Source organism: Elephas maximus, chromosome 7, assembly GCF_024166365.1.
Source record: "Elephas maximus indicus isolate mEleMax1 chromosome 7, mEleMax1 primary haplotype, whole genome shotgun sequence".
NCBI classification, from domain to species: Eukaryota; Metazoa; Chordata; class Mammalia; order Proboscidea; family Elephantidae; genus Elephas; species Elephas maximus.
The window spans coordinates 106,110,205-106,125,777 of NC_064825.1; the positions used below are offsets into that span (position 1 = coordinate 106,110,205).

The following is a 15,573-nucleotide window of genomic DNA, read 5'->3' on the forward strand; positions in this document are numbered from 1 at the left end:
TTAAATAGGTAATAATAGCTGATCCATAGAATAAAATATAACTATGAGGTGGGAAGAACAGGTGGAAAAGGCTTTGGTCCGTCCTGTGTTTGATGGCAACCTGAGGATGGTTGAGATAATTCTGTTATAGGATATAGGACCCAAGTATCAGCATAAAAGGAACAGTGACAAATACCACAGCAAATATATAGACTACCATCTCATTGACAAAGATGTCTCCACAGGCAAGCTTGAGGATTGGGGGAATGTCACAGAAGAAGTGGTTAATTTGGTTAGAACCACAAAAAGACCGAGAGAAAATCTGTCCTGTTTGCCCTACCTCAATGGTAATGGCACTGATCCAGGAGCCAGACACTAGCTGGATGCAAGTTTTGTGGTTCATGACTATAGGATAGTGCAGAGGGTGACAGATGGCCATGTAACGGTCATAGGCCATTACCGCCAGGAGAAGGCATTCTGTGGCTCCAAGCATAAGGGCAAAGCACATTTGTGTAGCACAAGCAAAAAAAAAATGTTTCCTTTCTGGGTCCAAAGATCCATGAGCATTCTAGGAAGAGTGACAGACACATAACAGATTTCCAGGAAGGAAAAGTTACTGAGAAAAAAATACATGGGGATCTGAAGTGCGGGATCTACTCTTGTTATTAGAATTATGATGCCATTGCCCAACAGAATAATCATATAAACAGCTAAGAATGCTCCAAAAAGAAACCAATGAAATTTGGGAATATCAGAAAATCCTAAAAGAACAAATTCCATCATTTTACTGATATTGGTTTCCTTTACTTTTAATTTGCTTTCTATCTGTGGCTTTGTTCTCCTTGGCTGCATTTTCCTTTTTGATAATTGAATTGTGACATGGGCATTGGCCTTTATAATTTCTCAGTTTCTTTCTGACACTTGCATTCTCTGATCCTGGGTGATCTGTTGTGAAACCAGGAGCAATTAAGTCAATTGCAGAGGAAATCAATTCGATCAACAAAATGTGCATGCAATTGATTTATAATTCTAGATTTGCCTTCTAATCATTCCAGTAAGATCCACAGCCGTACATTTTTATTAATCTCTCCATACAAGAGGGGAGAATGCAACTGAGACCTTTAATTCAGTTAAATATAGAATCATAATCTGACCTGCCCTTCTTTTAACTGAGAACTTCCTCAAACCAATTCCCTTCTTTCAAAGTTTTCCCTCTTTCCAAAATTGGCCTGTCTTTAAATTTCACATATATCTTTGAAGGCTTTCTGTTTGTTTGTTTTTGATCTTCATTTACACATAATATCCAACCCTGCACACCATATACTCAAACTGGACTCTGCTTTTTTTTTTGTTTGTAACTCAGGGAATAAGGTTCCATGTTTGTTTTCCATTTTTATGTGCCTGTTTCATCTTTTTTAATGAATATGTAAACGATTGAGCCCAGGTATTGTATTTCACAACTTTCTCTATCACTACCTCCTATGTATCAATAAACCATAGAGTTTCCAAGGAACAGCTAGCTGGTGGATTCAAACTACCCCACCAGGGCTCCAAATGTATTTAATGTTTATTAATATATAACCTTAAGACACATAATTCATTTAATCCAATACATTTTATCTTTTGTTCTCTGGTATTCATGTTTCTCTTATTAGGGTTACAACTGAGGCATCACTATCTCCATAAGTCCCTACAACCATGTCTAACCCTCTTCCGCTGCATTCCCTCCAGCTATTTCTTTTTCTGATCAAGCCCTAGAGCATTGCCCTAATCATGATTTCTGGTCACTGGCAATCCTGCTCCGTGGAGGGGAGAGCTCAGATCAGTTGAGAGGGAAGGGGTTTATTTGCTGAATTCAGGAACTAATTTTCACACTCTCAGGAGCAGACATACTAGCAGCTGTACGCACATCACTCACAACACTTAAACTTTCAAAATATGCTGATTTTCCTCACCTCTATGGCTAACTCCTTAGTTCAAACTATCCTCTCATTTTTGGAATGAATATAATAGCCTTGTTCCACTACAATACCTTGTGTACAGGAATATCAGTGTGGACATTGAAAAGGTGTAAATTCCCTCATTTTACTACCATGCTAAAAGCACTTTCATGGATTCCCATTGTACTTGGAAAAATCCAAATTTATTTCCAGGAATTGAAAACTGCGATGTAACTTGGCCTCTGCCTTTATTTCCAACCTCATTGACTAAAACATCCCCCGTCCCCCACCCTGGGCAATCAGTTCTTTAGGTTTCTAAGAGTGTAAACCTTAAGGGTCCTCTTCCGCTCTTTCATCTGCCCAGGATGTTCCTTACAGAGTGACTTCTTCTAATTAGGACTCACCTCAAATGTCATTTCTTCAGAGAGGTCTTCTCAGGATTATCCTAGAGATTGTATTGTTGTGTTAGGTGTCTCATAGTAATCCTATGTGACAGAGTGTAAATGCCCCATTAGTTTTTCCTGGCTGTAATGTTTATGGAACAAATGGTCAAGTCCTTTCTCCAGTAGAGCTGCTGAGTGAATTTGAACTGCCAAACTTTCAGTTAGCAATGAAGGACTTAACTGTTGTGCCACCATGGCTCCTTAAGGATTATATCGTTGTTGTTAGGTGCTTCCAAGTCAGTTCTGACCCATAGCAATCCTATGTACAACAGAAAGAAACACTGCCCTGTCCTGCACAAATCCTCATAACTGTAGTTATACTTGAGATCATTGCCCAGCCACTGTGTCAGTCCTTCTCATTGAGGGTTTTCCTCTTTCACTGACCCTCTGTTTTACTGAGCATGATGTCCTTCTCCCGGGACTGGTCCCTTCTGATAACATGTCCAAAGTATGTAAGATGATGTCTCGTCATCCTTGCTTCTAAGGAGCATTCTGGCTGTACTTCTTCCAAGTCAGATTTTTCCTTCTTTTGTCAGCCCATGGTATATCGAATATTCTTCCTCAGCACCATATTTCAAAGGTGTCAATTCTTCTTCAGTCTTCTTTATTATTGACGAGCTTTCACATGCATACTACGTGATTAAAAGCACCATCGCTTGGGTCAGGTGCCTCTTAGTCCTTAAAGTGACATCTTTGCTTTTTAACACTTGAAAGGTGACTTTTGCAGCAGATTTTCCCAATGCAAAGCATCATTTGATTTCTTGACTGCTGCTTCCATGGGTGTTGATTGCAAAGCCAAGATTATATTAGTAACATTGAATTATATTAGTGCCAGCGTGAATTATCTCTTTATCATATTCTTATTGTTTTATTTTAAAATAAGGTGTTTATAGCTCCACTTTTCATTAGAAGCTAAAAATTTGAGACTTGAAGATTTCGCATAAATTTTCCAGGTTTTCACAAGCTCTGGATTTCATCTCTACTACCAAGCTATTTCCAGATTCCTAGCTGTGATATGGAAAAATAATTAATTTTCCCAAGCTTGTTAACATTTATTCAGTCAATTATATGCAATGTACTGCAATCTGATTATATCTTCTTTTAAGATTCTTGTTTTATAACCTTGAAAACAGAGTAGTGTCTAATGGAAAGGTTTATAATTTTTAATTAATACATTATTGATTATTTTTCAACTTTTTTGAAACCTAGAATATTTTCTTCTTTCTGTCTGCTGTTCACATGATATCCTAAACCACTCCATCTTAGTACTTTACTTAATGTATTTTATCCAAGACTTTTGTATTTGCTTAGTAAACCAATGGATGAAATGGAGTCACATCTCGAAATAAACACTGGAATTGGAAAAAAGGTCCATGAGCTTTAAGCTGGTATAAACCATTTTACAAACCTAAGATATACCATTTTACTTACAACAATGCACATCATGTGGAATGATGTACAATGGCTAAGTACATAAGAATGTGAGTAAAACACACAGGTACTTTATAGATTACCGTGAGGACAAAATGCATCTATAGCAGTTAGAGCCAGCAGAAAACCTCAATTAACTATTAGGTTGATCAACGTCTATGAATATTTTTCCAATCAATCTAGTCCATAACACAATGAAACCTGTGAGAGGCGGTATTCAACAGGCCTGCCTTGTTTTCCAGGTCTCGCAAGTTTTCTGCCTTTGGCAGGATACAGTCTTACCATTTTTCTATTGCTCTCTATTAAGAACCCCTACCTCCTAAACACCCTGTGAGTTTTCCTTCTCTGACAGGTTCTGCTTTACCTAGGTTCTGATTTTCAAAGGTTTTACTGTATAATTTCTGGCCTATGAATTCTAACACTATTTCCATGATGAGCCCTCAAATATGCTATTTGACTATATGCATGTCTTTTATTCCCTTGACATTACATCCTATGATTTAGCAAGAATATTTCACAAGGTTATGCCCCTAACATGGTATGCTCCATATGACTATAAATTATATGAAAAGAAATTTATATTAGAAAATATATTGACCATGAAGAAGAAGAAGGTGATTAAAGGTGGTAATTGTGGTGAGAATGCAAAAAGCAAACTCTAAAAGTTTCCATTAAGATTCTAGTAGTTCTCAATCTTATATGTTGATTAAAAACTGATCTTATTGTTAAAAAACACAACCTTCTCACATTTATATATTTTAATCATAATAATATTTGGGCATAGTTCCCTATATTAAGGTAAAATAAAACATTCCTAGGGGAAATCAAAAAAAACCTTAAAATATTTAGTAAAAGTAGTTATCAGATATGTCTGAGTCCTTCCAGATATACAGTATGATTTTATTGGGGTAATGTATGCCATAATAGAATATGAATTAAAAATATTGAAGTAAATTTTTTTTCATGAACTTACAATTTAGAAGAAATAAATGTTTCATATTTTCCCTAATGGAAGGAGTGTCCATCTTACATAAATGATTTCATTAATAAGGGCAATATTTCCTTTGTTATCAGAATAGCAAAATATATTTAAGTTTTTTTGCGTCTAGTTTCCTTAAGAGGTTGTTTCTTAAAATGAGTAACTTTTAAAATTAATTATCATCATCACCAGCAGTAGATAAATTAGGGAGAATTATATGTATTTAAAACACTTGAAACACATTTAATTTAATATTTTAATTCAGAAAGAAATCTACAGCTGCAGTCTCAAGCAGTGAACACATCTTCAGATGAAGATATACTCATTATTTCAGGAGTTTGATATTCTTTACTAAATATCGCTCTTCAAATTAAGTAATAGTCCTGAATTAAAACACAATATCAACATATTAATAGTTTATATTTACCCTTTTTGTCTTTGCTGTACTCCTTTCTCTTTGATGGTGTTTGATTTTTTTTTTTTTTAATATTTAAATTGTTTAAAATGTATTCTATTTTTTAAACAGGAATTCGACTTGCTTTTGAAATAGCAAGTTCTCTTTATGTAGGAAATAGTCACTTATCCCCTGTGGAGGTATCTCTTCTCCTGGGTCATAACTAATTTGCTAACTAATTGCTTCTCTTTGCAATTAAATTTGGTGTGTTTTTCCAAACAGCTTTTTCATGATAGACCAGACTTTCTCTGTAGTCTCTGCATAGAATATTATTTCACACATTCTTTATTTTCAAAATACAGTCAGAGCTCATGGATGTCCTGGGAAAAGAAATATTCCTAACCACCCTATATTACCTGCAAGACAATGTTCACATTCCGTATCTCTTGCCTGCTTAACTTTCTTACTTTATTTCCGATGATTCTTTTGAATAGACTTTTTAGTAAATCATGTCTCATTAACATCATCTGAACATATTCTGCTCATTTTCTTATCATTAGTGTGTACTGGTTTTGCTTCGCAGTGGTAGATATTTATGATCTTGGAGTAACTTTATGGAGATGCTGGTGGTGTAGCGGTTAAGAGCTATGGCTGCTAACCAAAAGGTTGGCAGTTCAAATCCACCAGACGTTCCTTGCAAGCTCTACGGGGCAGTTCTACTCTGTCCTATGGGGTTGCTATGACTCAGAATCTACTTGATGGCAACAGGTTTGGATTTTTTTTTGAGTAACTTTTAGGAAGGCAAAGTCAATTCTGGTTTGCCTAAAGTAAGATTACTATATTTATATTACGATGCACTCTAGACAAATCGGAGCCCACGAATGGAAAAACTTAGGTTACAAACAGTCATTATAAACAAGGGGATGAGACTAAATATTCTATATAAAAATAGAAAAATACAAAACTTCTTCATCGCAACATTTAAGAATTTAACATTTCCCAAATTTCAGTCCACTTCATGGTTTTTTTGGGGGGAGAAATACATTAAGCCTAAATCTTGAATTTTTAGCCCCATATGATCGCTTTGTGGGAGCCCTGGTGGTGCAGTGGTTAAGTGCTACAGCTATGAGTCGGAATTGACTCCACAGAAACGGGCTTGTGTTTTTACGAATCCTTGGTGGTGTAGTGGTTACGTGCTCTGGCTGCTAACCAAAAAGTCAGTAGTTGGAATCCACCAGGTGCTCCGTGGGCAGCTCTGCTCTGTCCTGTGGGGTCACTGTGAGTCGGAATCAGCTTGAAGGCAATAGGTTATGATGACTTTGCTTTTGATTGTTTTGCCTCCATATCAATGTGCTCTTGTTTTTGTACCAATTTGCTGTTGTTTTTATGTCTGAGACACTGCTTGTCTTCACCGTGTCAGGAGGATCCTTCTGCAGCTTTGGTCCACAGGATTTTTCCTTAGCTGTGAGGTGGTACTCCCTCTCAATTCTTTCACTATGATTATATTTGGAGGAGATAGGCATTCCCAACTTGTCTGACTTCCAATCACTGGGACAAAGTATGCCCTCACCCATACTCCACTTCCAGATATTAAACACTAATTGACAGAACCAGGACTTGCGTTATTTTACTTCAAATAATGTGTTCTTATGTTCACCACGGAAACCCTGGTAGCATAGTGGTTAAGTGCTACAGCTGCTAACCAAAGGGTTGGCAGTTCAAATCCACCAGGCACTCCTTGGAAACTCTATGGGGCAGTTCTACTCTGTCCTATAGGGTAGGTATAAGTCAGAATTGATGCGATGGCATTGGGTTTATGTTCACCACAGGCTTTAGGGCTAACAGCCCTGGTGGAACAATAGTTAAGCTCTTGGTTGCTAACTGAAAGGCTGGTAGTTCTAACTAACCTAGTGTCTCTGTGGGAGAAAAACCTGGCAATCTGCTTCCATAAAGATTACTGCTTAGAAAACCCTATGAGTCAGTTCTTCTCTGTCACATGGGGTCACTGTGTCTTCTTCGATGGCACTTAACAACAACAGTTATTGGATAGCAGGTGCCAATGGGAACCTTGGAACTGACTAACCTATTATGTAATATACCAAGTTTTGGTCAGTAAGACTGTGACTACCAGCCAACACTGATTCCTCTAGAATCCCATGTTTTTACAGGAAAAAGATATCTAAACGCATCCTTTACAAAGTGAAATCCCATGTTTTTACAAGAAAAGGATACCTAAATGCATCCTTAACAAATTTGAATACAATGAGTAGACTATGACACAATACTATAGTGAGGAAATAGAAGACGTACATTTTCTTTTCCCTTTTCCACACCTAATACCACTCCATCAATGGGAGAGATTTTGACAAAGAACTCCTTGCTGAAGCTGGAAAATATTGTTATTATCAACTGAAGCTTTGCTCATTTATAGAAGAAGAAGGTAAACAAGATATATTGCATGTAGTACATGCAACTGCCTCATATTCCTTTCCGACTTTACTGCTACTTCATATATTGATTCCTGCTTTCAACCTTTGTTGTTGTTGTTGTTAAGTGCTATCAAGTCGGTTCCGACACATAGTGACCCTATGTACAACAGAATGAAACACTGCCCAGTCCTGTGCCATCCTTACAATCATTATGCTTGAGCTCATTGTTGCAGCCACTGTGTCAATCCATCTCATTTAGGGTCTTCCTCTTTTTTGCTGGCCCTGTACTTTGGTAAGTATGATGTCCTTCTCCAGGGACTGATCCCTCCTGACAATATGTCCAAAGTATGTAAGATGCAGTCTTGCCATCCTTGCTTCTAAGGAGCCTTCTGGTTGTACTTCTTCCAAGACAGATTTGTTCATTCTTTTGACAGTCAGCCTTTACTATGATTAAAAATCTATTTTGTATGCATGCCAAATTAATGGAGAAAAGATGGAAAGACTCATTTATTTTTTAATCTGCACTATTACCATTCCTGGAAACCCTGGTGGAGTTGTGGTTAAGAGCTATAGCTACTAACCAAAAGGTTGGTAGTTCAAATCCACGGGGTGCTCCTTGGACACCCTGTGGAGGCAGTTCTACTCTGTCCCCTAGAGTCACCATGAGTCGGAATTGACTCAACGGCAACAAGTTTGGTTTTTGAGTTTATTACCATTCCTAATGAGGACAGACTTTGTGAATGATGCTCATTGTCTGTCCATCAACTTTCTCCCACAAGGGAAGTGTATGCACGAGTGTTAAGAGGGTGGAATCTGGAGCCAAGTAAATAGATTCCAACTATATTTCACCACCGACTAGCTGGGTTCTAATGCAAATGACTTAAAATCTCCAAATCAGTTTTTTATTTAAATTGTGGTTAATAAAATGGCACCAATTCCATGAGAATTGAATGGGTTATTCACTAAGGAAGCACTTGAGAGTAGTACCTGACAAGCAATAATCATTTTATAAGTATATTTGTTAGTGTTCCTTACTTTGTTGTTTACACTTTTATTGAATTTAGTGGTCCTATTCGTCAACTTGTGTTCATTAAATGCTTAAACTCCTTGTTTTGTGTGTATGATAAAAAATATATACAGTCCAGCTGCACTTCTCCCTCGTGTCAGTCAGTTTGTGGTACTCGGGGGTCTTGTGTGTTGCTCTGATCCTGGAAGCTATGCCACCGATATTCAGATACCAGCAGGTTCACCCATGGTAGACAGGTTTCAGCTAAGCTTCCAGACTAAGACAGACTAGGAAGAAGGACCTGGAAGTCTATTTCTGAAAATAGTTAGCCATTGAAAACAGAATAGCAGCAGAACATTGATATAGTGCTGGAAGATGAGCTCCCTAGGTTGGAAGGCACTCAAAATAAGACTGGGGAAGAACAGCCTCTGCAAAGTGGAATTGATCTTAATGCCATGGATGGAGTCAAGCTTTCAGCACCTTCATTTGCTGATGTGGCACAAGTCAAAATGAGAGAAACAGCTGCAAATACACATTAATAATCACAACATGCAAGGTACGAAGTATGAATTTAGGAAAACTGGAAATTGTCAAAAATGACATGGAACACATAAACATCAATATCTTAGGCATTAGTGAGCCGAAATGGACTGGTATTGGCCATTTTGAATCAGACAATCATATGGTCTACTATGCTGAAAATGACAAATTGAAGAGGAATGGCATTGTATTCATTGTCAAAAAGAATACTTCAAGATCTATCCTGAAGTACAACCTTGTCAGTGATTGGATAATATCCATACACCTACAAGGAAGACCAGTTAATACGACTATTACTCAAATTTATGCACCAGCCACTAAGGACAAAGATGAAGACATTGAAGATTTTTACCAACTTCTGCAGTCTGAAATTGACCAAACACACAATCAGGATGCATTGATAATTACCGGTTATTGGAATGAGAAAGTTGGAAACAAAGAAGAAGCGTCAGTAGTTGGAAAATATGGCCTCGGTGATAGAAATGATACCAGAGATCACATAACTGAATTTTGCAAGACCAAAGACTTTTTCGTGGCAAATACATTTTTTCGCCAACATAAATGATGACTATACACATGGACTTCTCCAGATGGGTTACAACAGGATCAAATTGACTACATCTGTGGAAAGAGATGATGGGGAAGCTCAATATCATCAGTCAGCACAAGGCCAGGGGCCAACTGTGGAACAGACCATCGATTGCTCACATGCAAGTTTCAAGTTGAAACTGAAGAAAATTAGAACAAGTCCATGAGAGCCAAAGTATGACCTTGAGTATATCCCACCTGAACCTGGAGAAAATCTCTAGAATAGATTTAACGTGTTGAACACTAATGACCAAAGACCAGACGAGTTGTGGAATGACATCAAGGACATCATACATAAAGAAAGCAAGAGGCCACAAAAACCACAGGAGAGAAAAAAAAAAAGACCAAAGGGATGTCAGAAGAGACTCTGGAACTTACACTTGAACATCAAGTAAAGCCAAAAAAGCCAAACCCGTTGCCATTGAGTTGATTCTGACTCATAGTGACCCTATAGGACAGAGTAGAACTGCCCCATAGAGTTTCCTAGGAGTGCCTGGTGGATCCCAACTGCCAACCTTTTGGTTACCAGCTATAACACTTAACCACTATCCAACAGGGTATCCTGAACGTTGAGTCGCTAAAGCAAAAGGAAGAAACGATGAAGCGAAGGAGCTGAACAGAAGATTTCAAAAGGCAGCTCAAGAAGACAAAGTAAAGTATTAGAACGACGCGTGAAAAGTCACGGAAGTAGAAAAACAAAAGGGAAGAACAGGCTTGGCATTTCTCAAGCTAAAAGAAATGAAGAAAAAAATTCAAGCTTTCAGTTGCAATATTGAAGGATTCTGTGGGGACAATATTAAACAATGCAGGAATCATCAAAAGAAGATAGAAGGAATACACAAAGTCACTGTACCAAAAATAATTGGTTGACATCCAAACATTTCAGGAGGTACCGTATGAGCAGGTACCGATGATACTGAAAGAAGAAGTCCAAGCTGCCATGAAGACATTGGCAAAAAACAAGACTCCAGGAATTGACAGAGTATCAGTTGAGATGTTTCAACAAACAGATGCAGCACTGGAAGTGCTCACTCCTCTATGCCAAGAAATTTGGAAGAAAGCTAGCTACCTGGCAGACTGAATGGAAGAGATCCATACTTAAGCCTATTCTCAAGAAAGATGGTCCAACTGAATATAGATATCATCAAGCAAGATCATTGATATCACACACAAATAAAATTTTGTTGAAGGTTATTCAAAACTGGCTGCAGCAGTGTATTGTCAGAAATTCCAGGCAGATTCAGAAGAGGGCATCAAATCAGGGACATCATTGCTGATGTCAGATGGATCTTGGCTGAAAGCAGAGAATACCAGAAAGATGTTTACCTGTGTTTTATTGACTATGCAAAGGCATTCAACTGTGTGGATCATATCAAATTATGTATAACATTGCAAAGAATGAGAATTCCAGAACATCTAATTGGGCTCCTGAGGAACTTGTACATAGATCAAGAGGCAGTTGTTCAAACAGAACAAGGGGGATACCGAGTGGTTTAAAGTCAGGAAAGGTGTGTATCAGGGATGTGTCCTTTCGCTGTATCAATTGAATCTGTATGCTGAGCAAAAAGTCTGAGAAACTGGACTATATGAAGAAGAACAGGGTATAGGATTGAAGGAAGACTCATTAACAACCTGCGTTATGTGGATGGCACAACCTTGCTTGCTGAAAATAAAGAGGGCTTGAAGCACTTATGAAGATCAAAGACCACAGCCTTCAGTATGGATTATACCTCGACACAAAGAAAAAAAAAAAAATCCTCACAACTGTACCAATAACCAACATCATGATAAGTGGAGAGAAGATTGAAGTTGTCAAGGATTTCATTTTACTTGGATTCTCAATCCACACCCATAAAAGCAGCAGTCAAGAAATCAAAAAACATATTGTACAGGGCAAATCTGCTGCAAAGGACCTCTTTAAGGGTTGAAAAGCAAAGATGTCATCTTGAAGACTAAGATGCCCCGACTCAAGTAATGGTGTTTTCAATCCCTTCCCACGCATGTGAAAGCTGGATGATGAATACAACCAAGGAAAAATTGACACCTTTGGATTGTGGTGTTAGAGAAGAATATTGAATATACCGTGGACTTCCAAAAGAATGTACAAATCTGTCTTGGAGGAAGTAATACCAGAACGCTCCTTAGAAGGATGGCGAGATTTCCTCTCACATGCACTGGGCACGTGATCAGGAGTGACTGGTGCCTGGAGGAGGACAGCATGCTTGGTAAAGTAGAGGGTCAGTGAATAAGAGGAAGGCTGTGAATGAGATGGATTGACACAGTGGCTGCCACAATGGGCACAAGCATAAAAATGATTGTGAGGTTGGCACAGGACCAGACAATGTTATTCTATTGTACATAGGTTCCGTATGAGTCAGAAATGACTAGATGGCACCTAACAACAACAACTATATATATATATATATATACCTATATATATACACACACCTATGCACATACGCATACAAATATAATCAAATATCATGATAATTACCATTTACAACTGATAATATAAAATATATACATTACATATTATGTATTATATATTATTTATTGTGTATTATGTATTATCTATATATAACATGTTATATATAAATATACATATATGTCTGTGTATGTGTGTATACAGTTGGTCCTCTATATCTGTGGGTTAACCAGCCACAGATTCAAACAACCTTGGATTGAAAATATCCAGAAAAAAAAAAACAAGTTCCAAAAAGAAAGCTTGAATTTGCTGGTGGCCGAGCACTACACTGAATCCATGCGAACCAAACGATGTGTAAGCATATCCTCATATAGCCTCCCACCGTTTCACAGATCCTCAGTCCCTCTTCAACACTTGTTGTTTGAGGATGTTCACCTTCTGTCTTGTCATTATTCCCTAAACACTATAGTACTGTATAACAACTATTTACATAGCATTTACTAGGTTGTGTTAGGTATTATAAGTAATCTAGAGATGATTTAAAGTATATGGGAAGTATAAAATGGATTGAAGCACGCTCAGATTTTGTATCAGTGAGGAACCTGAAAAGATTCTGCCATGGATACCAAGGATGAGTATATATATAAATAAAATAAAATAGCATCATAAAATCTAGCACGCCATGGTACAATATGTTTCCCATTTCATTTGATTCTTGTTTCAAGGCTAGGTTTACAATTTTAAGTGATTTAAAAACTCGAAAGAGTCATTACCACGCCCATCACCCTCTACAATATTGTTCTGAGGTTCTTAAGTTCTTAAGTGTTCTCTATAAAAAAAACAAACAATCAAAAACCTTGCTGTCAAGTTGATTCAGACTCATGACAACTCTGTAGGACACAGTAGAACTGCCCCATAGGGTTTCCAAGGAGTGGCTGGTACATTCAGACTGCTGAAATGTTCTCTACAGAAAATCTTAAGCATGTTCATGAATTTCCATTGTAACTGGAATAATTCAAATTTCTATTCAGGAATTGAAAACTGCTATATAACTTTTCACCTGACTTTATTTCCAAACTCATATGGTAACACATTTTTTTCCCCAGGCAATCAGTTCTTTATGCTTCTAAGAATGTAAACCTTAGTGGTCTTCCTTTGCTTTTACAACTGCCTAGAATGTTCTTTACATAGTTACTACTTCTAACTATTTACAACTCACAAATGTTACTTCGTCAGGGAGGCCATTTCAGGTTTGTCATAGAGATTATATTACTGTTGTTATTGCATCAAGCACTACCCTGAATCTATGTGAATGAAGTGATGTGTAGGCATACCCTGCTGTAGCCTCCTGCCATTTCACAGGTCCTCAGTCTCTCCCCAGCACTCATTGTTTGAGCCTTTCTCCACTTGTATCTTGTCATTATTTCCTAAACTATACTGTATAAGACCTATTCACACATTTGCATTGTATTTGGTATCATAAGTATTCTAGGAATGATTTAAAGTTTACTAGCGTTTGTGCATAGATTACGTGAAAATACTATGCCATTTTATATAAGAGTCTTGAGCATTCACAGATTTTGATATCCATGGGAGTCCTGGAACCAATCCCCAGTGGATACCAAGGGATCAGTCTATAGTTTTAAATAAGGCATATTGCCAACCTGGTTTTTTAAAATGGGTGTCACAACTGTGCAGACACTCCTGGAAATGAATGTTATGTTTTACACTAAGTGCAATACTATACATTACAAGTGACTAAATCAGCACTTGCAAAAGGTCTTATCAAATAATGAAATTATAGAATTACTAATGGAATGATTTTCTATCAGCTGACACATATTACTTACATAACTTGAGCAGGAAGGCCTGACATTACAAGTGATTTTTCATTTGGAAATAATTGGTAAAATATGAAAGACAAGGTATACGTATACTGAAATTGGACTGAAAATATGTGAGAAAACAATTCTTATACATTTAACTCATACTTTAATGAAGTTAATTATTTGCATAGCAATTTTCTCAGTGCAATTATAACATCCTTGTTCCTTAGACTATATATCATGGGATTAAATATAGGAGTTAGGATAGTGTAGAAAAGAGAGAGCACTTTGTCAGTTCCCTCTGAGTGTCTGGTGTTGGGCCTTAAGTATGTAATAATGCCTGATCCAAAGAATAACACCACAACCATAAGATGAGATGAGCAGGTAGAGAAGGCTTTGGCTTGGCCTGTGGCTGATGGCAGCTTCAGGATGATGGAGATGATTTTACTGTAGGAGCCAAGTATCAACAGAAATGGAACTATGACAAATAACATAGCAACTATGTAGACCAACATCTCATTTGCAAAGGTGTCCCCACAAGCCAGCTTGAGTATTGGGGGAATGTCACAGAAGAAGTGGTTAATTTGGTTAGGTCCACAAAAAGGCAGAGAGAAAATCTGATAAGTCTTCCCTATCATAACTGGAATTCCAGTGATCCAGGACCCAGTCACCAACTGGATGCAGACCTTGTGGTTCATGACTAGAGGGTAGTTCAGAGGGTTACAAATGGCCACATAGCGGTCATAGGCCATCACTGCCAGGAGCAAACACTCTGTACCTCCGAACATAAGGATAAAGCACATCTGTGTAGCACAGGCAACTAAGGAAATTCTTCTTCTCTGGGTTCCTAGATTCATCAGCATTCTGGGAAGAGTAGCTGATACATAGCAGATTTCCAGGATGGAAAAATTTGCCAGGAAAAAATACATAGGGCTCTGTAGGGCAGGATCCATTTTTGTTATTAGAAATATGGTGCCATTGCTCATCAGGATAATGATATAGATGATTAAAAACAATCCAAAAAGGAACCACTGGAGATGGGGCATGTCAGCAAAGCCCAAGAGAACAAAATCCATCAGTTGAGTTAGATTTCCTTCTGGTGGTTTTTCTTGATTCATCTGTGGAAGAGGTAAATTCACATGTGCATTTCCTTTACTGTCCTGTATCTCTTTATGTATGTCCCACAACCTCCTGTTAAATTGCATAGAAGAATTCCCCTCAAATTTATTTTAAGATCATTTCACTATACTTTCAGAGCACAGCCCAGGATAAATCAAGTGGTTAAGAGCTTGGAGGCTAACCAAAAGTTTGACAGTTGGAATACACCAGCCACTCCTTGGAAGTCCTATGGGGCAGTTCTATTCTGTCCTACAGGGTTTCTATGAGCTGGAACTGACTCAACAGCACCTAACAACAATGACAACAACTTATCTTACTCAATAAAGGTACTGAAGCAGTTGGCAACTGCTGGAGATGGACCCTCAGCTTTGCCATCTAATCTCACTTTAAATTAATTACACATCTTGACAATCCTGTTGTACTTCTCTGTGCATTTTCTCAGTCAAACATCTCAAACACTGTACCATAAACTAT

At 37.7% G+C, this 15,573-nt stretch overlaps 1 protein-coding gene and 1 pseudogene across 1 annotated transcript; both read right to left on the bottom strand.

Moving 5' to 3' along the window:
- On the bottom strand, positions 1-831 carry LOC126080207 (olfactory receptor 10AG1-like; annotated as a pseudogene).
- A 13,328-nt stretch (positions 832-14,159) lies between these two features.
- LOC126079863 (olfactory receptor 10AG1-like) lies at positions 14,160-15,113 on the bottom strand. The gene has a single exon (XM_049891226.1). The coding sequence runs from the start codon at positions 15,096-15,098 to the stop codon at positions 14,160-14,162; it is 939 nt and encodes a 312-aa protein (XP_049747183.1). The 5' UTR covers positions 15,099-15,113.
- Positions 15,114-15,573: the final 460 nt, after the last annotated feature.